At 58.4% G+C, this 27,894-nt stretch overlaps 2 protein-coding genes and 1 long non-coding RNA gene across 9 annotated transcripts in view; 1 reads left to right on the top strand and 2 right to left on the bottom strand.

The window, feature by feature from the left end:
* Positions 1-372: 372 nt before the first annotated feature.
* Positions 373-19,072, bottom strand: RELT (RELT TNF receptor). 7 transcript variants are annotated; one of them, XM_077866921.1, is made up of 11 exons: positions 19,019-19,072; positions 6,897-6,965; positions 5,875-5,949; positions 5,578-5,744; positions 5,300-5,379; positions 4,429-4,686; positions 3,145-3,225; positions 2,771-2,852; positions 2,349-2,606; positions 1,702-1,900; positions 373-1,573 (listed from the first exon to the last, which is right to left on the bottom strand). In XM_077866921.1, the coding sequence occupies exons 1-11, from the start codon at positions 19,055-19,057 to the stop codon at positions 1,526-1,528; spliced, it is 1,356 nt and encodes a 451-aa protein (XP_077723047.1). In that variant the 5' UTR covers positions 19,058-19,072; the 3' UTR covers positions 373-1,525. The 7 variants fall into 7 exon arrangements, with proteins under 7 accessions (XP_077723047.1, XP_077723051.1, XP_077723049.1 ...); XM_077866925.1 differs by lacking the exon at positions 19,019-19,072 and adding an exon at positions 18,668-18,887; XM_077866923.1 differs by lacking the exon at positions 19,019-19,072 and adding an exon at positions 18,321-18,413.
* LOC144294863 (uncharacterized) lies at positions 18,549-25,601 on the top strand. The gene is made up of 2 exons (XR_013362205.1): positions 18,549-18,844; positions 24,273-25,601. It is a non-coding gene; the product is annotated as an uncharacterized LOC144294863 (long non-coding RNA).
* Positions 25,143-27,894, bottom strand: part of ARHGEF17 (Rho guanine nucleotide exchange factor 17) — a 58,697-nt gene continuing 55,945 nt past the window's right edge. Inside the window, exon 21 of the mRNA XM_077866918.1 lies at positions 25,143-26,721. Within this exon, the coding sequence (XP_077723044.1) occupies positions 26,525-26,721 (197 nt within the window). The 3' untranslated portion in view covers positions 25,143-26,524. The remainder of the gene's footprint in view (positions 26,722-27,894) is intronic.

Raw genomic sequence — 27,894 nt, 5'->3', positions numbered from 1 at the left:
TGCTAGTTCATTATTAAGATGTGCTTTATAAAATACTAGATTTCAAAGCAAAAAGTTAATGGCTCATTCATAATTTTTTATACTGACTTTATATTAAAATGAAAATATTTTAGATATATTGGCTTAAATACATTATTGACAACTTTCATGATTTACTTTTTAAAACGTGGCTATTAGAAAATTTGAAATTACATATGTGGTGTGTACTATCCATTGGACAGCACTGCTTCTAGGAGCTTCAGTGAGAACCCAGCGAGGTGAGGGACCTCCTCCAGCCCCACCTCACATGCTGCCCCATGCCCACCCACCACAGAGCTGGCACCGCAGGGGGAGGGATGGCCTGTCCCACACATGGTACCTGACACACAGATATTTGGTGAATGGACGGGTGACAGGGAAAGAAGCTCCTCATGACACCACTTTCCCACCTTTTATTATCCAATAAATGGATGGGAATGTAGACAGGACAGGACAACAGCAAATTTTCAATAAATAAGAGAAATGGGGATGGCAGTGGGCCCCATGCCTGCACGGCCCCACATAAATAACCAGGTTGCTGAGCTAGAGTGGACATAGGAACTGAGCTGGGCAGTTGCCTGCACTGCCCAGGCTGGGGACAGACACACCAACCCCACAAGGACACAGAAACCACGGAGGCCAGAGGTGCCTCTCCAGCCCCACACATGCCTCTCCCTGAAAGCTCCTGAGATCTTGGGGTGGCTATGCAGGCTGGCACCCCGTATCAAAGCCCTGCCCAGGTCAAGACTGTTGTTCCAATTTCAATAAAAATAGTGGGGGAGGGGGCAGCAGATACATGCATTAAGCCCCTTCTGTAGGCAGAGCCAGAGACAGGCAGCCCCATGGGGGCCTGAAGGCACAGGCCCTGGAAGCCGCAAAAATGGGGCCAGATAAAGCTACTAATGGGAGGGGTGGCAAAGACTCCAGCTCTCTCTGCACAAGACCCAGGCCAGAGCCTGCAAGGACTGGAGAAGCCTTGGGACCAGAGAGATCTTTCTCTCCCCACTTCCTGGTCAGAACAACTATAACCAGGTGATGGCCAGGGGCTTGCCCACGATTAGAACCAGGGAACCCAGTGTCCAGCCCGTGGCTTTTTGTTGCCCCTTCCCTTTACAGGGCCCACCAGAAGAGGAGGGAGAGGTCCATGCTAGGGCCCTGTACAGAGGCAGGGGCAGTTAACTACCAAGGTATGGGGCCAGGGGTGCCAGGCAGAGGACCCCTTCCCATGACCAAGGCCTAGCGACCTGGTGGTACAGAGGATCCTGCAGGGGCATAGGGGCGGGAGCAAGGGAGGGGCTCTGAACCTGCTCCTGCACACAGCACCCGCCGGCTGGCCTGCCTCTTCACAGGGGTGGGCACTCCCACCACCAGGCCTTGGCCTTTGCTGTTCTGTCTGCTGGACCATTGCTTCTTGATCCTCACAGGCTGGGCTGCAGTTCTACCTCCTCCAGGAAGCCTTCGGAACCTCCCAGGGCAGGGCTGCAGCATCCTCAGATGAGGCCGACCATCAGATAACCAGGTTGCTCTCACTTAGCCGGACCACATAGCGGTTCTCCTGGGAGACGGGAGTAACGGGTTAGATCTGAGTCAGGGGGCTTCTGGGCTCCAGGAAAGTGGCCCCTGCCCCACGCAAGTCAGGGTTGGCCCAGGTGCCAACAGACACTCTCCCCTTCTGGCCCTCACCTCAGCCTTGTTCTCTGCTGGGGGCTTCAGCCACTTAGTATGGCTTCCACCACTTCCCAGCAGTGCCCGCTGCTCAGTGGGGAGGCCGGGTTGTGGGGAATCTGGGAGATCACCCCCTGAGGGTCCAGCCTCCGTGATAGTCTTCAACTCAGAGGCTGCTGAACTCGACCGTTGCTCCGGAATTCGGGCCACTCGGAACCTGTGAGGAGTGGTGATGCCGTAACCCGCCCACTCTGGGTTCATTAAAGAGGAAACCCTGGGTATAGAAAGGGCAGTGGCTCCTAGGGTCCCACACCAAGTTCATGGATCAGAGCCTGAGCCCTTCCTATACCCTCCTACCCACAGATAAGCCCCCAACCCTCCCATCCTAGGTTGTAGGTAAACAGTCCTTTGGCTTGAGGGGCCCACAGTGGGATGGCTGGAGGCTAGGACCCTGCCCCGGGGCCTAAGGGCTCATGTGAGACATAGCAGAGCTGGGAAGACCAGACTTCTCCCTGGTCTCCCCACCCCTCTTCTGCCCAGAGGCCTACTGAGGCCAGAGAGGGGCCCTCACTGAACACAATGTTCAGGGCTCAAATAGGGGGCTCAAATACCCACCCTGGGTATAAGGTCTCTCCCTGACCCTCCTGTGTTTGTGCCCACCTCACCTGCCCACAGACAAGATGGTGATCTCGCCCTGGCGTCCTGCCTTGGCCCCAGCCTTGGGAGCCCTGGCCAGGTTGGGCAGGACTCTGGGAGTGGGGGTAGTGGCAGCTGCGGCCTCAGGGGACAGCAGCACCTCGGGCCACTTCTTCTGGCTACAACGGGAGCAGCAGGGGCCAGAGAGTGAGGCCAGGCCCTGCACGGTGTGGAGGTGGTGGCGATGCGGGCAGATGTGTGGCATGCTGGGAGGACCCGGCGGCAGCCTGCAGAGGGCACAGGGGGGAGCGGTCACCAGGGCAGGCCAGTGCCAGGGGGTCCCAGGAGGTAGGAAGGGGAACCAAGGTACCATGAAGGGAACACAGCCAAGTGGGAACTCCCCAGGGAAGCAGGCTGATTACATACGGGTTTGGGGCACCTGCCCACTCACCTGGGCACAGGCCTGTGGCTGGTCTGCACCAGCTGTTTGCTGTGATACTCCTTCAGCAGCTCCTCCAGGGCCGCCGCATTCTCTGTGGGCAGCTGCAGTCAGAAGCCGCTCTCGGCCAGGAGGGGCACTCCCCACGCGCTCCACCCCCACCCCAGCCGACAGAGCGCCTTTTCCTCCACCTCTCATCAGGCAGGAACAAGAAAAAAAGGGGCAGCGCCCTCAGCTGCTGGCCAGGGAGCACCAGAGGCTGGCCCGGGGCATCCCAATGGGAGGGGCGGGGCACAGTGAGACTCTGACCCCCACTGCTGCCTCAGCTTCTGGGAGGAGACGGGTCCTCTCCTGGGCCTGGAGACAGGATCAGAGCTTCCTCTCACCTTTCTTCTCCGTGATCAGGCGTACCAGGACCCCAATAGTGTCCTCGTTGGCATCCTCAGCCCGGTAGGCAGGGTTGATCCCTGTGGAAAAAGGCAAGAACTGTGATCCTGGGGTTTTGGGGGGGTGGGGGTGGTCTGGGCTTGACAGCTATACCAAGATGTGGCAGCAGAGGGCGCCCCACCTTCCTATAAGCTGTGCTACAGGCCTGGGGGTTTTATGTACCAGCGGCCCTCCAGGCCTCAGCAATGGAAGCTCATTATCACCGCTTCCTGGGGCTGGGTAGCCTTTCTGGGGCCTGATGTCTCCCCTCCCCAGCTTCAGGGAGCTGTGGGCTTTCTGCCCAGACCCCTGCACAAATCTCTGGCAAACTGCCATTCCAGGCTGATCCACTTCCCTTCACACCAGCCTGTACGCGTAGCAGGACCCTTAGGGCCCAAACCCCAAGAGCACGAGAATGAGCCATGGGACCAATCCTAGGCCAGCAGCAGACAGCTCTTAGGACTTGCACCCAGGCAGCAGCCAGCAGTTAAAGGAAGCCCTAGGCTAGGAAAACACATGCAGTCCCAGGCAAGAGGGCCTGAGCTGCCATCTTCTTGCCCGCCATAGACCGCAGTGTCAGGAGCCGGGCAGGACCCTGGGCAGCCTAGGGCAAAGGCACCGGAAGCACCATTTCAATCCTGACTTGGCCACAAGGCTCCGTGGGCAGTGTATCTGTTTCGGGGACCCCTGCCCTACTGGCCTTCAGGGGACAGCTGGGCGGGGGAAGAGGTAAGGGGCCAAGGGCCCTGGGGTAGGGGCAAGAGGAACATATCTCTCCCTTTGGTTCCAGGACTCCTAACTCAAACCACAGCTTGGAGCTGAAACCTGAGCTCCTTGTGGTGCCCGCTAAGGACAAATGCCCTGCCAGTGGCTCAGGTCAGAGGTCAGCTTAAGTTCCCAGAAGGCGGTCCAACCCTTGAACCACATACACGAAACCACAGCCCCTAAGGAGTCCAGACCCCGACAGCTGGGCAGGGCCTCACCCAGGAGAGAATCCTACTGAAGCCACTTGCCCTCTGCTCTGCCCCTGTCGTCACCTCAGGCCTCTTCACCTTTCCTTCCACTTGATCACTACAGCCCACAAGCAGCACCTCCAGGAAGCCCTCCTGGTTAGCCCTCTGCAGGTCCCTTCCAGTTAGACCCTCTAGGCCAACAGGTTCCCTCGCACAGCCCCCCAGCTGAGCCGGCCTGGGCCAGTCCGTGCCCCCTGGCCTCCCCCACTCAGACCTCAGGCCGGGCCTCACCGCTGCCTCCACCTCCAGGGCCGGGCCCAACCTCCTTGTGGGCCGTGCAGTGGTAGCCCTTCCGCTTGAGCAGGTTACACACCAGGATGCCCAGCAGCCCCATGAGGCAGAAGACAGGCACGATGGCAATAACCGCATACTGGGCAGCGGTCTCTTCGGGGCCTCCCGCCCGGGTACCATTCCCAGGCTGCCGAGTGTCCCCAGTGCCGGTGGTCCCAGCTGCTACCTCCACACCACGTCGGGCCCGCCGTCCCCGCTCTGAGCACCACAGGATGGAGGCACGGAGGAAAGACAGAGGCAGAGAGGCCCAGGGCCCGAGTTAAAGTTGGGGGGGGGGGGGCGCACGAACATGTCCAGAGCCACCTACGGCCACTCTCCATCGTGCTGGGGAAGCAAAGGCCACCTCACCCGCACCACGTGGTTTTGGCCATCTTATCAGCCTGAGCAAGGCCGCCCCACGCCTCAGGGCAGCTAGACCTCCAGCCCCCTGGTCCACCCCTCATCCTGGGGTGAACAGACAGCATGAGATCTGGGCACACGAATACTGGATGCCGCCTCCCCGTGGCTAGGTCCATGAGTTAGTTGCCTCAGAAAGTGACAACAGGTGAGAGGTGTGTGTGAGAGGGGATAAGGACAGGAAACAGGATGTTAGCTCCTCAGCACCCCGAACTCCCCCCTACCCCGTGCCCCGAGCTGTGGCTGCCGCCTGCTGGATGGTGTCTGCCACTCGGAAATACGGTGCGCAGACACGCTGCCAGCAGAACCGAACACATCCTGCCGGACACCCTCTGGCTGCACACCCTTCCCCGGGCTCAGGATTGAGGGCCCCATTGTCCCAGATGGACCAGTCCTAGCCCCATCTGCCACTCACCATAACAGCTGCGAATACCCAGAGGTGTCCAGGGGCACAGCTGACAGGGGACATGGGTGACCTCTGAAGCAGCAAACCACCTACAGAGAGAGAAAACATCACTGAGGCCCAAAAACTATCCTTAAGAGAGGCTCCTGCCAGGCATACTCACTGAGCCTGACCCACCCCATTTTACAGATGGGAAGACAGGCCTGCTCAGGGAGGGGGTGAAGCTGGGACCCTAGGACTCCAAGTCTTGGTCACCTAGCCGTAAGCCCTCACAGCACCCCATGGCTCACCCGGGCTGGCAGTCTCCACATAGCGTGTCTTGAGTCGCTGTGCCTGGCTGGGCCTCCAACCTCCCTCGAGGGCTGCAGCGGGAATGGGGCTGGCATGGACCAGGGCCCCACGAAGCAGAGAAAGTGCCGGGGGGACAGGATCGGCATAGTGTGCCCTGCCCCAGGTCCTGTGGGAGGGAAAGGGTAAGAACAAAGCCAGGAACCAGGCCTCAGGTCCCCGGGAAGCCAGGCCTGGGGAACCCGCCCCTGGCCTCAACAGTCTTCCTAGGACAGGGCAGGTGGGCAAGGCAAACTCACCAGGCTGGGCTCCTCCCCAGGTGGGCACTGCCAGGGGGTCGTTGATATCGGAGTGGCCAGAGGCCAAGGCAGCAGCTGGAAGAACAGCAGGCAGGACACACCGAGAGTGCAGAAAGTGCTAGGATGTGGCATCTCTGGGGCCATCTGTCCACCACCCACTTCCTAATGCCCCTAGGAGTGGGGACCACTGACCACTCGGGACCAGCCCCCAGGTTTCAGGGACACTCTGATCTCAATCCCTTATGCTGTGAGTAAAACCTGCCTGTCCGATGCCTGCATAACCGTATCTGCTTCTGGAAAGTGCTGGAAAACCCCAGACAGAGCCAAATCAGGATCTCAAGCCCTCAGGTCCCCGAGTCACACCCATTCCAGCTAACCAGGATGATAAGGAGGAAGGGCTTCCGAATTCCTCTCTCAAGTTCTGTCCGCCTTCTGTCTGCCTGCCACCCCCCTACCCCCCGCCCCATCATCCCTGGGGCCAAGTCTGGAGCCAGTGCTTCCTATTCTGGGCCCTCAGAGGAGTATTTGGGACCACATCCTCAGTGACCTCTCCACACAAAGCCAACCGTTCACACTCGCACACCCACACAGGCCAGGATGCATCCCAAGGAAAGGGATCTCAGGATGTAGCGCCCAGCACACTCCACTGAGAGCTCCCTCTGCTCCCCATCCCAGGCCTGAACTACCTGCCCTGAATCCCTCATGCCATGGGGAGATCTGCCCCACAACCTGTCTTCCAACTTGGGCCCAGCTTGGGAGAGCAGGCAGGGAGCGGAGCCAGCTGCCCTGGAGGGCAGAGGGAGTACCACACAGGAGGCTCTGGGGCCCTCTGCAGACCCCAGACCTGGCTCCAGCCTGCCAAGCACTGGGAGACCTGCACCCAGAGCTGCATAGGCCAGCAGGTGCTTCCTGCAGAGGAAGAGCCGTGTCACCAGCCCTGGCAAGGCTCCTGGCATGGGGTCCCTGAGCACAGAGGGCTGGGGCACAGGGCTCTGTACTCCTAGATCCCATCCCCAACTCACCACAAAAAGGCAGGACAGGGGCCAGTGTGGCCAGCTCAGCTTCATCCTTGGGCCCAGGGAGTCACCAGCCTAGGAGAGGAGGACGTGAGGCTCAGCAGGACGTGAGGACAGGCAGGCAGCTGCTCTCCTCCCCTCCCGGGGCAGCTTCCAGGACAAGACCAGGGAATTTGCAAGGTGGTGTTGGGCGGGCAAAGCTGGGGTAGTCCGGCCCCTCTTCCCCCTCAAACCTGAGTAGAGGTGGGGATGCACTGTGTGGGGCTGGCCTCCCAGAGCAGCAGAGGAGGGGGATAGAGTGCTCTGCCAGGCTTGGGGGGCTTCCCTGAGGAGCAATGGCTTCCTTCCCCTTCCATAAATAGGCAGGTGCTCTGGGAGGAAGGAAGCCCACATCAGCAGTCCTGGGGGTGGGGGGTGGGGGGGGAGCTGCGAGGGTGTGCAATCCCCTCATGCCCAGACTGCACCTCATCTCTAGCTCCCAGGCTCCCACCACCTGGACTTCCTGGTGGGTCTTGGTTTTCCCTGCTTTCCTGCCTTCACTCTTGCCATGTCTGCTCCAAGGAAGGTCCTTTCCTTCAGCCATCAAACACCAACATGAAGTCACTTCTTTCCAGAAACCTCTCTACATTTCCCTTTCCCCAAAGCTGAGCCCAAAACTCCTGCAGGTCTCCCTGGGTAGGGAGACACCCCCACCATCACAGTCCTAGTCTCCCTACGTGTCCCACCCCCCACCCAGAGGTCTTCTCCACCAAAGGATGTGGAAGGATGTGCCCAACACTAGGATGGGTCTGAGTGCATCTCTGGGGCTGTCACAGCAGCCAGCATTCGGCCTTCTGTCCTCTCTTGGTCACCTACTGCTGTGTGCCAGGCACTGCCCTTAGCACAGGAAACAGCCTAAGACAGACACTGTCCCTGTCCTCGGGGAGCTCACATCCCCGCTGACCAGTGACCAGCAGATGAACAGGGACTGTTCCCCTGCCAGGTGGGGGCAAGTGCCAACAACCAATAAGGCAGGGTGAGGGTGCAGAGTGGGAAGGCCACTGGCCTAAGGTAAAGCACCCAGGTTCAGAGTATGGTGTCCTCTGGAGAAAAGCCTCCACCCAGTGGGCAGGTGAGAAGAGCAGGAAGGAAGATTCGGTTTAGACAACAAAAGGGGCTGTGGCAAAACAAAGGAGTCCTGTCGCATGTTTCCGGGGGGCCTGCCTTCAGGCCCAGGAGGGTGAAGGGAGCTGGATCTGTCAGGCCTCAGCCACAGGCCATACGGCTTCTGACTCCCAAAGAGCAGCCAAGCCACTGGCTCAAGGCTCCTGCAGATCAAGGGGCTCCCCAACTGGAGCCCAGCCCCATGCCGCCCGACGCCAAGCCTGGTGGGAGAAGCGCAGCCACACGAGAGCCCCTCAGGCCTACAGGTGGCCTGGCCTTCCCACCTGGAAAAGGAGCCGGAGGAAACTGATCCCCATACACAGACCATGGTGGCAGCAGCCAAGGGTTTGAATTACACCACAGGGCGGGGGGCGGGCTGCGGGCACAACACCCCGGGACTCTCCAGGTCACTGGCAGCGGCTCTCGGCCCAAGGCCAGCTAAGGGAAAATGTGGGACAGGAGAAGGTCGGGCCACAGCAGAAAGGCAGTCAGCTCCCAACAGGCTGCATACCCAGGCCCATCCCCCGACCCGCCCCCTCCTCTAACTTGGTCACAAGTCTTTCTTTCTAGTTCCTGGCCCAAAAGGTCCTTTCCCTTACCCAGGCAGCTCCCATTCAAGCTCTTCTCCCCATGAAGACGCTTCTTCATAGGATCTAACCCACAGACTTGACCATAAGCCCCCAGACTTCAGGCGGGCCCTACGGGGGCTGGGGCAGGAGTGAACAGAGGCACAACAGCCACAGAAGAGAGGGCCCCAGGGCCACCTCGGGCCCAACTGGCACCTACAGCGTGACCTAAACCCACAGGGAAGGGCTGTGCAGCTGCTTACCTCCAGGTAAATGGGGAGCTGCGATCTCGAGACTTCCAGGAGGAAAATGGGGGTCTGAAGGCCCAGACTCAAAGCCAGCAAGGGCCCACTCAGGCACATTCAGACACTCGCCGCCTCGCACCCTGACGCCTTCTAATTACGTGCCTTCTAATTATCCCAAACTGGTACTTACTCCAGTCTGGCCGCCGGAATCTCTGCTGACAGCCGCTCCCCCAGCCCCCACACTCAGCTAGACCGAGCCCCCCAATGGACTGTCCAGTCAGGCAGCCCATGCCGGCCACCCAGAACCCCCTCCATGCATACACCTGCTGCTCTGACCTCCCTCTCTGCACCCCCTTCCCCACAAGGCCTCCAGCATCCAAGCCTAGAAGCCTGGAATCTTGACTGAAAACCAAATTCAGATCAAAGCCTCCTGTCTGGGGGGTGTCCGGGAAGTCTCTAACCCCACCCCTCTGCTCAGTCCTAAGGCCAGGTAGTGCGTGACCTTACAGAGCCTCCAGGGGGCCTCAGGAAGGGGCCAAGGCTCACAGCAGGGGGCCTCCTCTCCAGGCCTCCAAAAGCCCCCTGGGGCAGAGGAGGAAGTTGGCCTAGAGGCCACTCCTCCCATAGTCTCCCGGCCTGGGCCTATCCCGTTCCCACTGCCACCAACTCCTTGTGGGACTTGAGCCCCTGCTTCACCTTGCGGGGTCTCAGTGTCCTCATCTGCAAGATGGGGATACTGCTCTTCCAAGACAAGGCTGCGGGGAAGGTGAAATGAGGTAATAAGCCTAACACTGGTCCTGGGTCCGGTGATTTCCACCCCTTCACTCCCTTCTTCCCCTCAGCACCTCAGGCCCAGGTTTGTAATTAGTATCTGTTTGCTTACTTGTTTGGCTCTGCTCCCTGCTCCCCACCCCACCCCCAGCTCGACAGCAGCAAAGGCAGGGTGTCTGTCTCACTCACCGCAACCCCCACCCCCGCAGTGTCTGGAGCAGGGGCCACCACAGAACAGGCTGGGGTGGGGGGCGGGCTTCCTCACAGGCAGTCCACCCCCACCTCCAAAAATGCCCAAACAATCAGAACCAGAAATTCCCTGGAAGAAAACCAACTAGCAAAGCCATGACCGACCACTGGGCAGTGGAGCCCCAGGGAGGCACAGCCCCCAGGCCTCAGAGAAAGAGGAAGCTGTGACACTCCCCAGCCCTGGCAACTTCCCCTTTCCCAGAACTGCGGGGCCCCAGGCTGGGGCCCTCCTCTCCATGCTCACCTCCAACCTCACTGGGCCTGGCCTCCCAGAGATCGCCCACCTCCCAGAGGTCACTCACCACGCCTCGCCCCTGGCCCCCAGTTCAGCCCCGACTGCAGCCTGGGGACCCTCACACTGGGACCTGGCCCCTGGCCCTCTCCCTACCACTCTGCCTCCCTCACCAAGGCACTGGAACCTGCTGCTTCCTCCACCCAGAAACCCTTCCCATCACCTGGCCAACACCTACTCTTCCTTCAGAGCTCAGCTCAGAGCCATTTCCTCCTGGAAGCCCCCTCCTGTGTTCATCATCCTGCACGTAACCATCCTGTTTACCCGGACCCGACCCCCCCCTTCTCCCCCACCCCGCATGCCAGTGCTCAGCACACAGCCTGGCCCTGGGTAAGGAGTAGGTATATATCGAACTGGGGATAGCTGGGGGACCCACGGGGGGTGGGGGGCAAGGTAGGGGGAGATGTGGTGGGGAGAGCAGGGATCAGCAGAGTGCATAGCTTCCGCCAAGGCTGGGAGGACCCAGAGGCTGGGGGGTGGGGGGGCATTCAAACTGGATCTGAGCTAACCTGGGGGAGAACCATCCTGCCTGGCTCTGCTCTCCTCTAGCTCCGTGGCTGTGGACACTCCCTCTCCCACCAAGACAGAAGACTGCTGTGAGGCCAAGAAAATTCACCTTAAATACTCAGCATGGAGCCCAGTATAAAATAATCCCTCAATCAGCATTCACTGTGCCTCAGTCTCCCCATGTGTAAATCATGGAGCAGGGAATGGCACACACTTGACAGGCAGGTGTGAGGTATAAAAGATTCTTCTATATTTACACATAGTGCTTGGCCCAGAGCCTGGTACACAGGAGGTGCTGGATTAGCCGAGGTGAAGGTCTGGGAGGTAGGAGGGTGTAAGAGGGGAGAGAGGTCTGGAAGGATAGGTGGTAGGAGTCCAGGTCACACCAAGACTTGGATGCAAGCTGAGAAGCCTACACTGCCCTCAGGGCCTCTGGGAGACTTGAAGGGTTGGGGGGGGTATGGAACAACTTGCCTCTCAGAGGGCTCCCCGGGCTGCCTGCCAAGGAGGCAGGACTGGGGAGACAGAGGTGGGAGGCGAGTCTTCATGTGGATCAGGGGTTGGGAGGCAGGTATTTCTGTTTCCCAGCCAGGGGCTCTAGGGCCTGTAGAACCCCCCTGCAGCCTCCAGAGGCTGGAGTTGCCTAGGAACACATCTGGACACAGGCCTTCCTTGGCAGTGGCCGAGACAGAAAGACAAAGGCCGCCCATCAATAGAGAAATCCAGGTTAGCAAGCAACCCAGTGGTTCCCTGGCAACTGGGGCTGAAGTAGGACAGTGTCCACAGTGGGCGGCGGGGAGGGCAGCCAGGCATGCCTCTCTTCCATCCTCCGCCCTCACAGGGAAGGCAACTGACCCTCATTCCCTTGGGGTCAGTCTGTCTGGTTGCTCCACTCCTCACAGAAGAGATGTGCATCCCTGTTTTACACCCAGGTAAACTGAGGCCACAGGCGATCACTGGTATGGGTCACACAGCCAGTGAGTGGTGATGCAGGGCCAGAGCCCAGGTCTGATTCTGCTGCCCACCTCACGCCCACCCCACTTACCCTGCGCCTAGCCTAGGGCCCAGCATCTCGCAGATGTTCTCCAAGTGTGGTCAACTTGCCAGCAGAGGCTAGGGAGCTAGTGGCACCCAGAAGCGGCTCACTAAGATGCTATTTACAAAGCACCCAGGTGGGCCCCAGGGAAGGAGGTGCTGCCCCCATTCCCAGGGGCTTCTGGGGCCTCCGGGGTTTCCCTGCATCCATAGTCATTTGCATACTGCCTTAGTCTGTGCCAGCCTCCGCAGGAAAAGGCCCTGGCACCTGTGAGAGGCAGGAAGCCCAGGGAAGGCTTGGAAGAGGTGGTCCCAGGGTGGACAGGGTGGAGGCCAGCTCCTCAGGATGCTGACAGGCAGAGATGTAGGGAGGCTATCTCAGGGCCATTCAGTGAGAAGGGCACCCCCATTCCCACCGAGGCCTTGGGCAGCCATGGTCTCCCAGGCCACACCCCTTGGGTAAGGACTCCATGCACGTGTACCCCAAATCCTGCAGCAGGGCCACCAGACAGTGGCAGTTCCCTGGCCCCACTGGGTTCTCCCCCTCCACCCCCAGGCTGCCACAGGGCCTGCGCTTTTAGAGGCTCAGGGAGGTGAGGTGGGCAGGTGGGGCTGAGGGAGCTAATTGGCCCTTGAGGCTAAGAAAAGGCTGAGGTGGCCAGACTGGGCCCATCCAGCTCCTCCCAGTCTGGTGTGGTACGGATGCAAACCCTGCCCCTTCCCTGATCTGAGTCTGGGGCAGGTGGGGGTGGAGGGGGGCACCAAACCACACAGTCGTCTCTGGGACAGAGCTGGGGCTCCCCAAATCCCCTCACCAAGCACTTACTGCATGCCTCATTCCCATTCCAAGCCTCAAAGATAGGGTCCCAGGTTTCACAAATGAGGAAACTGAGGCTCAGAGAGGCTAAGCAGTACCCTATAACAACTCAGTCTCAAAGGAGACAAGGTTTACCCACCCAGGAGCGGGGGGCAGACGACAGGCAACCCATGTCCTCGCCACACCAGGCCTGGCATTCCTGCTGCTTCTGCAGGCCCTGCTCTGGCCCCACAGCCAACTGCTCGGCACCCTGGCTTCCTGCAGGGAGCCGGGGAGGGCTGGAGGACACCCCACTGCCCACCCACTCATGCTACTGCTACGTCTTCCTCCGAGAAGCCACCTTTGCCTCAGGTCCCAGCGGCACAGCTGGTACCGCTCACCAACATGTCAATGTCAGGTCAGCCCAGAGTCCACGTAGCACAAGCCCTACCCCATCACCCCCACTGGGCGAGGCTTCCAAGAGACTGAGGGAGCTCACAGGCCCAGGCTGCCCTGTCCTCTAGACTTGGGGTGCCGGGGGAAGAGACCCCTGTCCCCAGCAATCCCAGGCCAGGCCCTAACCAACGGCGACCGAGGGCTGGGCTCAGCACAGGCCGAGCAGTCACTCCTGGGTTTAAGCTCTGGCTCGTCACTTAGCTCTGTAACCTTGGGCAAGTTACTCACCCTCCCTGAGCTTCCGGGTTCTCCTCTGCAGACAAGGGCTCTGGCCCCTGCCTTCAGAGATGCTGCGGGGATAAGTGGAGCCACTATAAACAGTGCGGACCAGGGCCTGGCCTGACAACCTCTCCTATTAGTTCTCACCACAGCCCACAAGGGCCAGAGGAAGAGCCAAGCTCAGAATTAAGCAGCATCCAGCCAAGGTCATCCAGCGGCTTGGAGTAAGCAAGGGTGCTTTGGGGAACCCAACATCAGTCCCAGCAGCCTGAGTAGAGGAGCCTCGGCCTCCTAGGATGGCCCCTGGCTGCCCATTTCCCAGCTGCTCTACAGGCCTGTGTCCACCTTCTCCCATGCCAGCTGAAGCCACGGTCTGGAAGGTGGAGGGATGCTGAGCAGTCAGGACCCAGCCCCACAGCTCCAAGCCTCAGTTTCCTCCTCTGTAATTTGGGATAGTTGTGCTTATTCAGCTGACCTCTTGGCTGGAGGATCCAGAGTTCAGAAAACAGTGGCTCTTCTTACAATCACGCTTCAGCCCAGATGCCACCTCCCCCTGCAGGAAGCCTTCCCAGCTTCCCTGAGTGGACCCTCCCCTCTCTTGCCCCCTCAGCCACCTGTGATCTCCCTGGAGGGTGGAAGGCACGTGCACGCAGGAAGCTGGGCACACAGCTGGGCCAGGCCCCTCCCTCCCCTCACTGTTCCTTCTCACCAGTGACCACACCATCACCATCGCCATCGTGGTCCAAGATCCAAGCTTAGGTCCCTCCCTCCAGGAGCCTTCCTTCCTTCTCTCTCCACCCACACAGTCAGACCCTGCTTCTAACTGGCTGTAGAGGCCCCTCCATCCCGCTCTCCCTGCCAAGTAGCCAGGGCACACACTCACAGCCACATGGGAAGTTTATTTATAGAGCTCTCATCTTTCCCAGGGTGGCCCACGAAAGAGCTCTGGCCTTCCAGGCAGCAGACCCGGGTTAGGATCCCAGTGACATTAGGGTCTTGCAAGTCCGTTCCCCTCTCTGGGCCCTCCTTTCCCTACTTGTACCTGGAGAAGACTGCTGGCCCTCAGGACATGAGGCTAAAGATGTGAGAGCCTTGGGGGCCCTAATCCCAGGGTTGGTCACACAGTAGGGATGCAGTACTGGCTTCCTCCTGTCCTCGTTGCCACCCCAGCCACTGCCACTGGGGCCAGGCCCAGGCACCCAGGCCCTCGGCAAACAATGGGTACTGAGCTCTGGCAGAAACCTGGTCCAAGCAACCCCCGATCCTGAATGGAGGTGGGGCCAGATGGGCCTTGCTGGCTGATCTTCAGCAAAACCCCTCTCCGCTCCATAACAGAGGGAGGCTGGCCTTTACCCAGCCAGGCTAGGTGAACAGTCCCACCACTTCCTCCTCCCAGTGCAGGCCAGCATGCTCCTTTTGTGGAAACTGATGCCAGAACTGTCAGACAATACTTGCCTCCACCTGGAGACAGGGCTATGCAAGCTCTTGAGCGCCAGACTCCAGCAGCAAGACTGTGTGACTCAAGCTAGGGCTGGTTCCCTCTACCCTGAGTCTCAGCTTCCCCACTGAGCAGCTCTGGAAGGAAGGAGATCCTCTGTCAGTACTGTTGAGACCTGAGCCCAGGGCCTGGCACACAGCAGGGAATTTGCTGGCCCAGAATGTCTGGGTATGCAGCACCCAGGAGAGCCCCACATCTGTGTCTGTTGCCAAACTGGTGAGGAGGGACTGCCGGGCAGGTGGGACACAAAAAAGAAGAGGGACTAACATTGGGCTGGGAGGGCTTCCTGGATGAGGGAGCGCTAAACTCTGAGTGGCCAGGAGGGCTCTAGAAAGAGAAACCAAAAGCAAAGGCAGAGTGGAACTGAGACATCTGGTAGGGAAAGAAGGGTGTGAAAATGTAAAGTTCGAAAGGTCTGGGAAGTGTCAACACTAGGATGAGGAGTCTGGACTATATTGTGTAGGCAAAAAAGGATGCATGGAAGAATGGGAAACGGAGGCAGAGAGGCCAGTACTGGGGTCTGAGGCAGGACATCAAGGCCAGAGTGGAACATAAGAGGGAGCCCTGATTTTGTGAAGGTGTGTCTCGGGCCTGCTTCCTGCCTTAGGCCACATCCTGGCTGACAGGAAACCTGTAGCAGCAGAGAAGGTAGGTAGGTACCACATCTGGAGGGTGAGAGCCTGAATATGAGGGTTCTGGAGCCCTTGGGAAGTCCCAGCACTTCTCAAACCTCAGTCTCTCTCTCTCTTTAAAAGGAGGCTGACCCCATGAGCAGGGGCAGAGTGCTGACTGCCCCTCAAAGTCTCCGCTCCTTGGCCAGACACGTGCCTCCGTCCCGCAACTATCAGATGAGTCTCAACTGGGGCCACATATGGAAACCCAGCCTGGCCCCACCATTGTCATCCTGGGAGGCCCCAGTCCCCAGAAAGGTCTAGCTCGGGCAAGGCACGGGATAGGGCTGGGAGGGCCTCCATCAGAGCTAGGACCAGAAGACGCTGGTCCTTCTCCTCTCCCAACCCCTCCCTGGGCCCTGAGCTATTTCCCTGTTTGCTAGGGATGGAAATAACTCAGGGTCAGCCCCAGGAGACCAAGATAACTATTCTGATCAGCCCCAAGAAGCACAACTCCAGTCATTCCAGAGAGGACCAAGGGACACCCTGACCGCAGCTCTAGCTCTCAGCCAAGCTGCGAGCAATGGTAAGGACTAGCAGGGGCCTCTGGGAAGAATGGGGAACTGAGAAGGGGCATAATCTCAAGGTCACCCCCAATCTGGGCCCACCACAGAGTGTGGGTAGATTTGGGAAAATGCCCCTAGAGCAACTCTGAATAGAGGAATAAAGCCTCTCCAGTATGGTGAAGGTCACTGGGACTCTCAATTATCCTTGCCACCCCCTGGAGCTGGGGCCGTGCTGCTGACTCCCGACACTCTTTGTAGCTATGTGGATGCTTCCAAAGCCAGTTGCAGGCTCTAGAAGACAGGAGACAGGCCTCTCTGGTGACCTCTGGCTAGGGGTGAGACCTGTGGAAAGGGAAGAGGAGGAGGAACAGGAAGACCACATAACCTACTCACCCGCAATGTTTCAGACATGTGGGCAAATACACACCACTTTCAGAACTCACAAAGGGACACCCTGGCAAGGCCATGCTTATCAGTCCAGGTTTGAGAGCAGCAGCCTAGGTAAGCCCTGAAGATATTAGAAAGGTGGGTGGCCCTCTCCAAGCATCTCACATGGTTTTGGGGGCAAAAGACCGAATTCCAATCCCGGCACTGTCCTGTCTCTGCATGACCTTGGGCAAATCACTTTGCTTCTCTGAGCCTCGGTTTCCTCCTCTGAAAAACAGTCACATCTCAGAACCACTGTGAGGATTTAGAAGGAATACACCATAAAGTGTTCAGCATAGCACCTGGCACTGTCCCTCTATCCTCACCCCAACACAGAATGCAACCAGAATGCAACCAACATTTTCTGAGGACAGAACTCTAGATCCTTTAGCAGGTATCCCCTCACCCCTCCTGGTCTAGAGGGTCCAATTTTCATTCCACCCTGTATAAACCCAAAAGACCCTGTTGTGGGGGTGGGAGCCTCAGAGAGGAAGGGGCCCTGCTCCAGGTCTCCAAATCAGCGACCACTTGGGAACAAGTCCCACGGAAAGGGAACTGAAGGAGACTGGGACCAGTCGAGGTCTATGGATCAGAATTCTGGGCTTGGTCAGAGGAGCTGTACTTCCATCCCGGTCACCAGCAGCCCCTGGGCCACTGTGTCCCCAAGCAGCCAGCCTGCCCCCACCTCCCACTGCAGTCTTCTGCCTGGAGGGAGGGGAGAACAAAGGCAGTTGACCCAAAAACAATAGAGGATCCCAAAGTGATGATTCACAGGCCATTCACAGCCCAACACCTCAGTGTGCAGAAGGGGAGACTGAGGCCCAGTGGGGACAGGGTCTGAGAGGAAGATGGTTACAGGTTACCAGGGACAAAGCTCTGCCGGGTGTCTGGGACCTCAGTGTGTGAGTGTGTGTGTTTGGGAGGCGGAGCCTGAGGCTACTTCAGGGCCCCTCTGCGGCTGCCAGAAGTGTCAATCACCACACCAGGTGCCACCCAGCCTCGGCCTCCTCTCCATCCGCCAGAGCAAGTCACTCAGGGTCCTCCTCCCCACTGACTAAACTGAGATCCTGAGAAGGGGCAGTTCTGGAAAGACCCCTGGCCTCCCCCCTCCCACGACAAGCAGGTGTTTGAGGTCCCTCCTCCTTGGGCCTCTTACTCATTCTCCTGAGGCTCAAAAGGGACGGACACACACACACACACACACACACACACAATACTTGCTCGACCCGACGAGCACACTACGGCTCCAGTGATTTGGGGGCTGGTTTGTCAGTCACTTGGGGTCCCTCTCCCTCCATTTCACACTCGCATTACGGAGCCGCTCTGGCCCTGCCCTGGTCATGCATGTCCCGGGCCACACACAGGCTCGGGGACCGGGTGTCACAGTAAGCTGGGGTGGGTCACGGCCACCCGCAGGGGCCTGGGTCTCTCTCACACAATCACACGCACTCACCGGCCTGTCAGAGGCACACAGAGCCCCTCTGTGTCTCCCGCTTGGCCCCAGCGTCCCCGCTCAGTGTCCCGGCCACACGGACTCCCGGGTTGGGCCGCCTCACGCGCCGTGTCACCCAGTCACGGGCTGACACCGTTCAGAGCCCCCCCCGGCCCCCGCGCCGCAGCCGCCCCGTCCCGCACCCGGTCCCGGTCCCGGTCTCGGCCCAAGTTTCCCGGGCCGGGGGCGGCTGCGGGGCCCGCCGGCTCCGCCGACTGCAAGTCCCGCCGCTGCTTCGCCATCGCGCACGGCCGGGCCTGGCGGCGGCGCGGCCCGAACACGCGCAGGTCCCGGGGCCGGGGGCTCCGAGGCTCCGAGGCTCCGAGGCTGCGGGGAGCGGGGCGCGGGGCGCGGACGACGCCGGGCCAGGGCGCAGGGGCTGGGGGCTCGGGAGCGGGGGAGGGGGAGGGGGAGGGCCGGGGGCCAAGGGCTGGGGCCGCGGCACCCGCCGCGCCGCCAACTTCCTCAGAGACGCGGGGGCAGGGGCGCCCCTCGGCTCCGCACCCCCCGCCCCGGCCGGCAGCACCCCCGGGCCGAGGCCCCGCGCGCCCCGCTCACCTGGCCGCCCCGCGGCAGCTCCGGCAGGGCCCCGGGTGGCGGCGCGGCGCGGCCCGGCCCGGCTCGGCGAGGGCGCAGGCGGCCGCGCAGGCTGCGCGCCTTTTGAATGAATCGCCGGCCGGGCCGGGAGGCGCGCAGCCCCGCCCCCGCGCGCCACGGCCGCCGGCCCCGCCCCCGACGTCGGGCCCCGCTCGCGACCCCCGGCCCCCGGCCCCGCCGCGCCGCGCCGTGTCGCCGCCTCTGGCGCCCCGCGGGCACTGCGGGGGCTGCGCGGGGAGGAGGCCTCTCGCACCAGCCTCCTGGGGCAGCGAACGGAGAACGAAGGGGCTGCGCGGCGCAAGACGGACCGCACGCTCGGGAGCTGCTCCGCGTCCCGTCACCGTCACCGTCACCGTCACCGCCGCGGCCCCTTCCTGGGTCCTGTTTTCCTCCCTGAACCGGCAGCGCGAGAGAACCACCCCACTGTGCCCGCGAGGCCGAGGCCTGGCCCTGGAAGCCCCTGCCTCGTCGGGAGGAAAGCCCAGGTGAACGTGGATCTGTAATGGACGTCCCACGGTCGTCTGCACGTTCCTCCGGGCCCAGCCCAGATCTTTCTCCGGAGGCCTTTCCTATCTCCACTCCCCCCTCACCCCATCCTCTGACAGGAGAGCAGGCCCCTCCTTCCCGCAGGACAGATGACACCGCTCTCCCCTCCCTACCGCCAGCTGTCCACTCTGCCACTTCCCATCGCCAGCCATCAGGGTGCGCAGCAAGGCAGTGACCTGGACCCCAGGACGCTATTCACCTGTATCCCCCACCCTCTGTGAACTGGGCCCCCTGGGGTTGTGCAATATGGTGGCGGGACCGGAGGTGGCCGCTCGCTCGGCAACCAGAGTCTCCCCTGCTTCGTATTGAGGAGATCCCAGGTGGCGCTCCCAGGCCAGCAGGGAGGGAGGGCCTCATGCTGGGGGCAGAGGCCTGACTGGGCAAAGGGATAATTACAGCCCGACTGAGGTAAAGGAAGGTAAATAAGTCTGTTGGGGATAGGTTGTGGGGAGAGGTGGAGAATTCTAAACAAACTGAGTCATAGAACCTGAGCTGCGGGATGAGGGGGCGGGGTAGGTCAGATCCCCAGGGTCCAGGAGATTCCAGGAAGAGAACCGGACACCTGCAGAGAGAGGGGGGCAGGGGAAGAGTTTCTGTTTCCCTGGGCCATGCCCAGGTTGTAGGGAAAGAGCAGAAAGAGCTCCAGGTGACTGGTGTCCGGATCAGAGCCCCATCCCCTTCATATCCCAATGGAGACCCCCCCAGAGCTAGGGCAAGGATGGCCCCAGGGTCGAATATCTCAAATCCAAGTCCATGGGGGATGAAAGGGGGAAAGCCCAGAGAGGGTCAGATGGGGACCTGGTGATGGGGTGAGAGCAGCCCAAGAGACCCTCTGTTCCTGCAATGTTTTCTTTGTAAGAGGACCTTCTATACCCCAGCTCCAAGTTCCAGAGTTCAAATGGTGGCATGTCATGTGCCACTTAATAGATCAGATGGAGAAATGCTTTTTGGTCAAGGAGCACTGGCTGTTCATCAGACATCCTACAGAAAAGGTCTATACCTACTGCCAGCTTTCTGTGAGGCTTTGGTCAAATCCATCCCCAGATTCAGTTTCCTCACCTGAAAATTAGGGTGCCAAACTTGTTACCTGAAGGTCGTTCTAGTTCTCTGCGGGCTGAGGTGATCTGCCTCACCTGCCTGAGAGGTAAGGGTGGGCAGCAGCCACCTGAGCCAGGAGAAAAGATCAATGATGGTGGGGCTGATGTGTCCTGCATGTGGCTCTGGGGACTTTGGGCTCTCAGGCTGCAGCTCCATAGAGTCGGGCCTCCTGGAGCCACAGACCACACACATCTCACCCTCACACCCTCAGGTTATGAGGGAGCCTAATTGTTATTTACGGCCAGCTCTGACTCCTGAACCACAATGAGCTACAGATGGGACCTTGCCTAAGAATCTAGGAGCATCTAGTGAGGAGACAGGGAAGGAGTTGTGGAGGCCACGGAGATTTAGATTGGCTTTTTATGAAGCTTGGAGAGCCCGGGGCTCCAGAACAAAGGACTCTCACAATCACAGGCTTTTAAAAATCCTGGCATCTCAGATAAACCCTCGAAATCTTAGCATTACAATCCCTGCCCTTAGGGACCTCAGAGACCGTCTCATTTGAACTTCTCATAGTGCGGCTGAGGGCGGAAGTGAGCCCAGAGAAAGCCTGCACCTCATCCTAGGTGGCACAGCAATGCCCCAATAAGCAGGGATAAGCTGTGATGGTGCTCCAGAGTCAGGGACATGGGCTCCAGGTCCCACTGAGGCCCTGCCTGCCGTGGGGACCCTGTCCCACAGGATCAGAGGCATGGGGTCCAGTTGTATGCAAGGGATCTGAACAGATGTCAGTCTCTGGGGTTGTGGACCAGAAGTCGTGGCGCCCTCTGCTGGCCGCACTGGATTTTAACAAAGAGGCACAAAGCAGGAGGAATGCACTAGGGGCGCCGGGCTCGGGCTCGCTCAGTCAGTGGAGCGTGGGACTCTTTAATCTGTGGGTTGTAAGTTTGAACCCCACATTGGATATAGAGAATACTTTAAAAATCTTCAGAAAAGTTTTTCACTTTTTTTGAAATTGCACTGCACTTGGCCCACCCCTAACTGGCCAAGTCGTACCCCTCTAAAGGTGGGCTGCCCCCCTGTGTGTGCGCCTTAGCTCCAAGGGGAGGGTGGACTTTGGTCTAAGAAGGAACTTGGGCTAGGAGGCCAGGGCAGGGCTCAGCCTTGGGGCAAGGCAGGAACTCAGCTGAGGCTGCTGGGCCTGAGAGCTAGCTTCAGTCCAAATTTAGGTCCAGACCCTGAGCTGGGTCTGGAATCCCACTGGGGTTGGGTTTTGGGGCCACATAGATAGGGGTCAAGTCCTAGTTCTGCGATTGCGGGGCTGTGTGGCCTGTGTGGCTTGCGCAAGTGGCTTTACTGCTCTGAGTGCAAGCTCACCAGCCCAGGGTGGTGTGGGGATCCACTGAGACCCCATGTCGGGGGCTTCTTCCAGGACGCTGGCCTCAGAACCCCTATCTGCTCCCTCTCGTCCTGCTTGCTCTGTGTCCTCCCCACAGCCTGGCATCGGGGCTCTGCCCCCTGTTTGTCCCTGCTACCTGCTCAGTGTCCACCTCCTCAGTTCGGCCCCGCAATCTATCCCTGATCCAGCTTGCAATGCCTGTTCACTTGCCTTTGCAGGCGGGGCTCCTCATTGGCCATAATGGGCCCAAAATAGCACTTCCCCTTGCTGCTTCCTGCAACCTGGCCTGTGGCTTAAAGTCTGCGAGGACAGAAGGGAGAATTGGTGTTTGGCAAGCATGCCAAAGATGTGAAGGGCTCACAGAGGTCATTTGGTTCCAGAGAGGGGAGACACTTGCCTAGGGTCACACAGTGAGGAGAAGCTAGGGCTGAGGCTTGAGTTCAAATGTCTAGGTCCCCCCATCTCCTCCCCCGGCTCTGCCTAGAACGTCTAAGCCAGGGCCTAAGCCAGACTTGGCCTCCCTTCACCAAGACTTCTGAACCTGCAGACTACTGCTGACCCCAGTTCGAGATGTACAGTGGGGCCCCTGGAGGCTAGCTAATCTAGTCCTGTGCTTCGTAGGCTCTAACGGTCATTCTCTGACTATTCTGACCACAGGAAACCTTCCGGCCCGCCGGGGCTGTCCTCCACACCCACCTCACCCCGATCGCACGCCGCCCTCCCACCCTGGCCTCAATGCCACCTTGCTGTGTGACCTGAGGTTAAGTGTCTCTCCTCTGTGCCTCATCTTCTCCATGAAGCTGATGTCTAGTTAAATCCTGCCCTCCGTCCCTAGCCCAGGAGACCACCTGGAGAACCCCTTGGAGAAGAGATGGCTCTCTCCCGGCCTCTGAGATCAGGACACCCTGCCCAGGGCTGGTCTACAGAACATGAGCCAGACACCTCATGAGCGGCTGGATGTGGCTCTGGCTGTTCAGACACTGTCTCTCCTGTGGCCGCCCCTCCTCTCTTCCCTGAGCTGCAGAGACCTGAGCAGACATCACATGTGAATCCAGGCCATAACACTTAGACTGGTGACCTTGAGGAAGGCAATTTACCTCCCTGCGCCTCAGTTTCCTTATCTGAAAAAGAATAAGGATTAAGTGAGAGGGTCCACACTCCTGACTTGCAGCAAACAACTGGGAGCTGGGGTTATTATTCTGTAACATTTAAGACCCGGGGAGGATGGCGAGGGCAGTGCCTGGGTGGCTCAGTCCGTTGAGCGTCTGCCTTCAGCGCAGGTCAAGATCCCAGGGTCCTGGGATCAAGTCCCACATCAGAGCAGAGAGCCAGTTTCTCCCTCTCCCTGCCACTCTGCCTATTTGTGCTCTCTCTCTCTGTGTCATATAAATAAATTTTTAAAAAGATTTTATTTATTCATGAGGGACACACAGAGAGAGAGGCAGAGACACAAGCAGGGGGAGAAGCAGGCTCCATGCAGGGAGCCCGATGTGGGACTCGATCCCGGGTCCCCAGGATCACACCCCAGGCTAGGTGCTAAATCCCTGATCCACCCAGGGATCCCTGTAAATGAAATCTTAAAAAAAAAAAAAAAAAGACCCAGAGGAGGACCCCAGCTGAAGTCTCTAGATTTAATTCCACATCTGCTGTTAGTGTCAGGCATTACAGGCAACCTGGGGATGGAGCAAAGAACGAAATGAAGTTGCCTCTCCCAGAGCCCACATTCTGGCTTCCCTGCCTGCCTTTTCCTCTGCTCCAGCTGGGCCTACACCATGGACTCCTCACTCCTCTGACTGCCTTGGCTCAAGCTATCCTGCTTTCATCCCCAACCCAAGCCCCACTTCCTCTAACCCCAATGGCCAGCCATGGCCAGACCCTGGTTCTCCACCTCTGCTGGCAAAATGAAAACATGGTGCCATAAGGCAGGGTCGTGGTTACCCTTGAAGGGTAGACACGGAGGGGGCTCATGAGCAGCTTTCAGAGCAATGGAATATTTCGGTTTTTGATCTGGAGGTGTCCACCTCATGAAAATTCATCAAGCCCCACACAAATAATTTGTGCATTTCTCCATACAAACATACTTCCACGTAGTTCCTTTGAAAAATAGTGACACCTGGGCCCTACCCTCCAAATTCTGATTTAATTGGTCTGGGATGTGGACTGGGCCCCTCAGGTGATTATAATGTGCAGCCAAGGTTGACAACTACTGCTTTAGAGGAGCAAATTCTTCCAGGACTCTCCCCTGGGCCTCTGGCCTGATAGCTGTTCATCCCAGGACCTCCCTGCCCACAGCTGCCTGGCTCAGGGCTGAGCACCCACCCACAGGCCGGCCATTGCTCTGGGATGTGACCTCCTAAGTAACACTTGGCTGGGCCAGGCCCAGTCCTGCTAGGCACTTGAGCTGGGACTCGGCCTTGAGCTGCTAGGCACTTGAGCTGGGACTCGGCCTTGCTGGGGACCCGGCCTTGAGCGTCAAGTGCTGAAACTGAAGTCTGGCCAGGTTCCTATGTTGAGGGCAAAGAGGCCCCGAGGCCACAGAAGCTGTGAAGCAGTGAGAACAACAGCCATTTGGCAGCAAGGGAGGAAGCAGAGTCTCAAGGTGGAGAGGTCAAGTGTCCTGAGATGGAGCTCCAGTATCTGGGCCATGGTGCTGACAACTATTTAATAAGTGGTTCCACTAGTTAGCTTCCCTTTTATTTCAGAGCAAATCTTTGTGGAAGAAAGGACTGGCCCCATTTTACAGATGGGAAAATGAAGGCTTATAGGGGATGCAATTCATCCAAGGCCACGTAGCTAGTTAGTGGCAAAGTCAAGATTTCTGTTCAGCTTCAAAGCCTGTGTTCTTTCTGCTTTGTTTCACCGCAAATTCCACATGAACATTGCCTTCTACTCTGGAATATACACGTTTAATATAATCCCCTCCTCCTCAGATCTTCCAAGTGAAGTGGTGCTGCAGGGAGATGCTCCATGCACGTCCTATGGCCCTGAGGGCCCAGCAGACCCGAGATGCGTGTACACCAGCTTGTCAAGCATGAACCTGCACTCCTCCTTCAGCAACCGATTTGTGTAAAGTGTTAATCACTTAGGCTGAAGAATGTTCCAGAGTGTTCAGCAGAGCAGAGGCATGCTCTGTCCTCTACGGGTGGTTGCTTTCTTGAGCTCTGTGGGTATACCTGGTGGGAAGAGACCTGCCTGCGTGGACCAGCCGGTGCCCCGGGGTTGGCCTTTCCATTCTCATGTCTGATTTAATGACACATCACTTTGGACCAGAAATCAGACAGACTTGGATTCTCCCCTTGCTCCAAAACCTGACGTCACCTTGGCTTTTGTCAGATTCCCCAGCCTCATATGAGGCTTTGCTGCAGAACATCATTTCCTGGAAGAACCGTACCGTCTCCTGGTCGCCTCGTTTTTCACTGCTGCCTCATTTTGACTTGTGTCACCTTCGGATTCCCAAGCCCCATCCGAGGTCCAGTGACTGAGAAGCTGTGGGGAGCCTGGGAATGTCTACTTACACGGATGTATGATTATGTCTCATGCTTTCTATTCACACATGTCTGTAAGGGATTCTAACATGTAGCCCTGGTTACAAAGCAGTGAACTGGAGAGAACTACAGCCCAGACAGGGGCAGCAACCTGCCCAGGATAACACAGCAAGTGGCAGCCTTACCATCCCAGCACCCTCCTGGGTCCCTGAGCCCTCCCGTCTGGGCAAGTGAGTGGGTGCCAGGAGGCCCATCAGCTGGGGAGCCCTGAGGCTGCTGGCTGGAGGCCACTGCGCCACTGATGGGGAGCGGTCATTTGGTGTTTCTATTTATTGACTCTTTAAAATTCATCATCCAAGGAAAGTTAATACATGACTGGTAGCAAGAGAAACATAATCTAAGACCGCAATGACCCACGCACCCCAAACAAAAACAGAGCCAAACAAACCCCATCTGAAACCAGACCTTTGGAGCTGTAGCTGAAGAAGCGAGGGGGCTGGGGGTCAGACTGGCTCCTGCAGCCTCAGGAGCAGGGAAGAGGCTGCCCTCAAATGGGTCCCAGGTGACCAGGCCATGTCCAGCCCCTCGGCGTTGGGCATTCTTCCTGGAGGGACTGCCCTGGCAGGAAGGGTGTGGAGAGAGGGTCTCCATGGTCAGAGTAAGGGGGCTCCCGGGCCCACCCTTCCAAGATGACCATACACACCAGTGCATGAGACATAGGGGCTGGGGGCCAACTCTGAGGAGGACATGGGCCCTTTCCTCTTCCCTGCTCAGGCCAGGAGAGACCCCTGGCCAGGTCCCTATCAGTGTTAGCAAATTTGGAAACGACTAAAGGCACTGCCAGCAAGTTAGGAAATGCCAAGGCCTGGGGAGGCCCCCAGATGGGAGTCGCTGCCCACTCCAGTCCTTGTCTTGTTCTGGATGACTGAGGGTGCTTGTTCCTGGTCTCCGGATACTGGAGGGCAGCCCAATCAGGACAAGGCCGTGGAAAGTATACGTTAGGAGGCAATCTTTTAGTGCCCTGAACATGCAGTGTGTGTGTGTGCGTGTGTGTGTGTGTGCGTTTGTGTGTGCGTGGGTACGCACGTACGAACCCATGTGTATGCGCACACATGTGCGCAAATATAATGAGGGGGGACTGGTCCTTCCGGGAAGGCTTGCCTAGGGTCCCAGGTGGCCCCCAGAGCAGGATTAGGGTTTTTTTCCCTTCTGTTACTTCCTCAGATCACCCCCTGCCCAGGTCATTGCATAAATAAGTGCTTGGGAAGGTACACATCTAAAAAGGAACATAAATACTGTACATGGGAAAGGGTTCATCCTCAGCCCTCCCACTGCCCCCAGAAAACCCTCCAAATATTGCACATGGCCCTCCCCAGCCCTGTGGGGTCAAGGCCCGGCCGTGTCTTTGGTAGAAGCTCCAGGGACAGAGGTCCTGGGCAGCCCACACGCCCCCTACTGCACCCCCATCATGAATGGGAGCACCGAAGCAGCCAGAAGGTTGGGAAAGGCCTTGGCCCACCGGCCAGCAGGTGTTCCATCAGGAATACTTCTGTGGGGATGGGAGGGAGCCCACGCAGGCATAGGCGTGCCCCTGGTGGGACGCTCCTGGTCAGAGTCTGCTAGGAAGTGTGGGCTAGGAAGAGGCAAGCGGGCTGAGGGCAGGTGGGCGGGCAAGTCCTGCGCCATGGTGGACAGGGTCACACCCTCCATAGGAGGAGGTGGTTTGTGCTGTCGTCCCGGCCCACAGTCTCGCTGCTGCCACCACCCCCACTGCTGAGTCGGAAGTCCTCATAGCCGTCACCTCCACTGATAACCAGCATTTTTGGCCTGGCTGAGGCAGGTCCTCGGTTCCGAGGGGAGTCCCGGTGCTCCAGGGATGGCAGCTTCTCAGGGCCTGGGGGGTGGAAGGAGAGGATCCATTAGCCTGGGGGTGACTGGTGGCTGTGCTGTCCCCTAAGGGCCACACCCCACAAGACAGGAAGAAAGACAGGCACAGTTTCTGTGGGGGATCCTACTTTCTGTTAGCGAAGAACTTCTTATTTGGAAGGAAATAACCACTTCCTGGCAGTCACACAACTTCTTACCTCTTATCTGTACTTTCTTCTCTCTCTCTCTTTTTTTTTTTAAGATTTTATTTATTTATTCGTGAGAGACACAGAGAGGCAGAGACATAGTAAGAGAGAGAAGCAGACTCCCCACAGTGAGCCTGATGCAGGACTCAATCCCACGACCTGGGGATCACACCCTGAGTCAAAAGCCCGGCCCAAGGTCTCGCTACTGCCACCACCCCTACTGCTGAGTCGGAAGTCCTCATAGGACTGAGCCACACAGGCGTCCCTCTTATTTGTATTTTCTAGTCAAGAGTGACGCAAGTTCCCAGGACCACATCACTTTCTCTTTCTCTCTCTCTCTCTCTCTCTCTCTCTCTCTCTCAGTTACTGGTTACTGCACATGTACTGTCCTCCTCAAACTGCTTCCTGCTTCCAACAGCCCCTTCCCAGCTAGGGAGCTTAGGTCTTTTCTGGGCACAGACCCCTCCTGCCCAAGGCTTCCCTGTTCCTGATTCCCACAGCCACTTCCTCTTGGGAATCTGGTTTCCTGCCCAGTCAAAGCAAGACTTGGCTAACTTGATGGATGCCATCTCCTAACATGTTTCACTTTCTAATCCTCATAGTCCACTTCTGTCCTCCCTGCCATTCTGTGTTCTCCCTGCTGGTGCTACTTCTGTTTCCACTCTGCACATCACTTCCTGACTTCCGGACGTCTTGCCCTAGACATCATTTCTGGTCCTCTTTTAATTCTTGCCATATACATCCCTTGCTGTGCCAGAGTCTAATTCCTGGGTGACAGTTCTTATACTTCACTCCTTGTCTACTGTGACACTTCTGGGTAGAGTCTTACACACACACCCTATCCTAAAAGGTTTTGTTTTGGCGTCTTTAGAGCCTATTTCCTGTCGCACACGCCATGTCCAGCTCTGTATTACACTCCTCTTCCCTCTTAAAGTCTCTCCTGGCAGGACAGGGAGGATTCTTAAATAGAGTCCAGGATCCCTGGGTGGGGGTAG

The sequence above is a fragment of the Canis aureus genome, chromosome 23 (genome assembly GCF_053574225.1).
Source record: "Canis aureus isolate CA01 chromosome 23, VMU_Caureus_v.1.0, whole genome shotgun sequence".
In the NCBI taxonomy this organism is placed as follows: domain Eukaryota; kingdom Metazoa; phylum Chordata; class Mammalia; order Carnivora; family Canidae; genus Canis; species Canis aureus.
The sequence above is the reverse complement of the archived record's forward strand: the minus strand, read 5'-3'. Positions and strand labels throughout refer to the sequence as shown.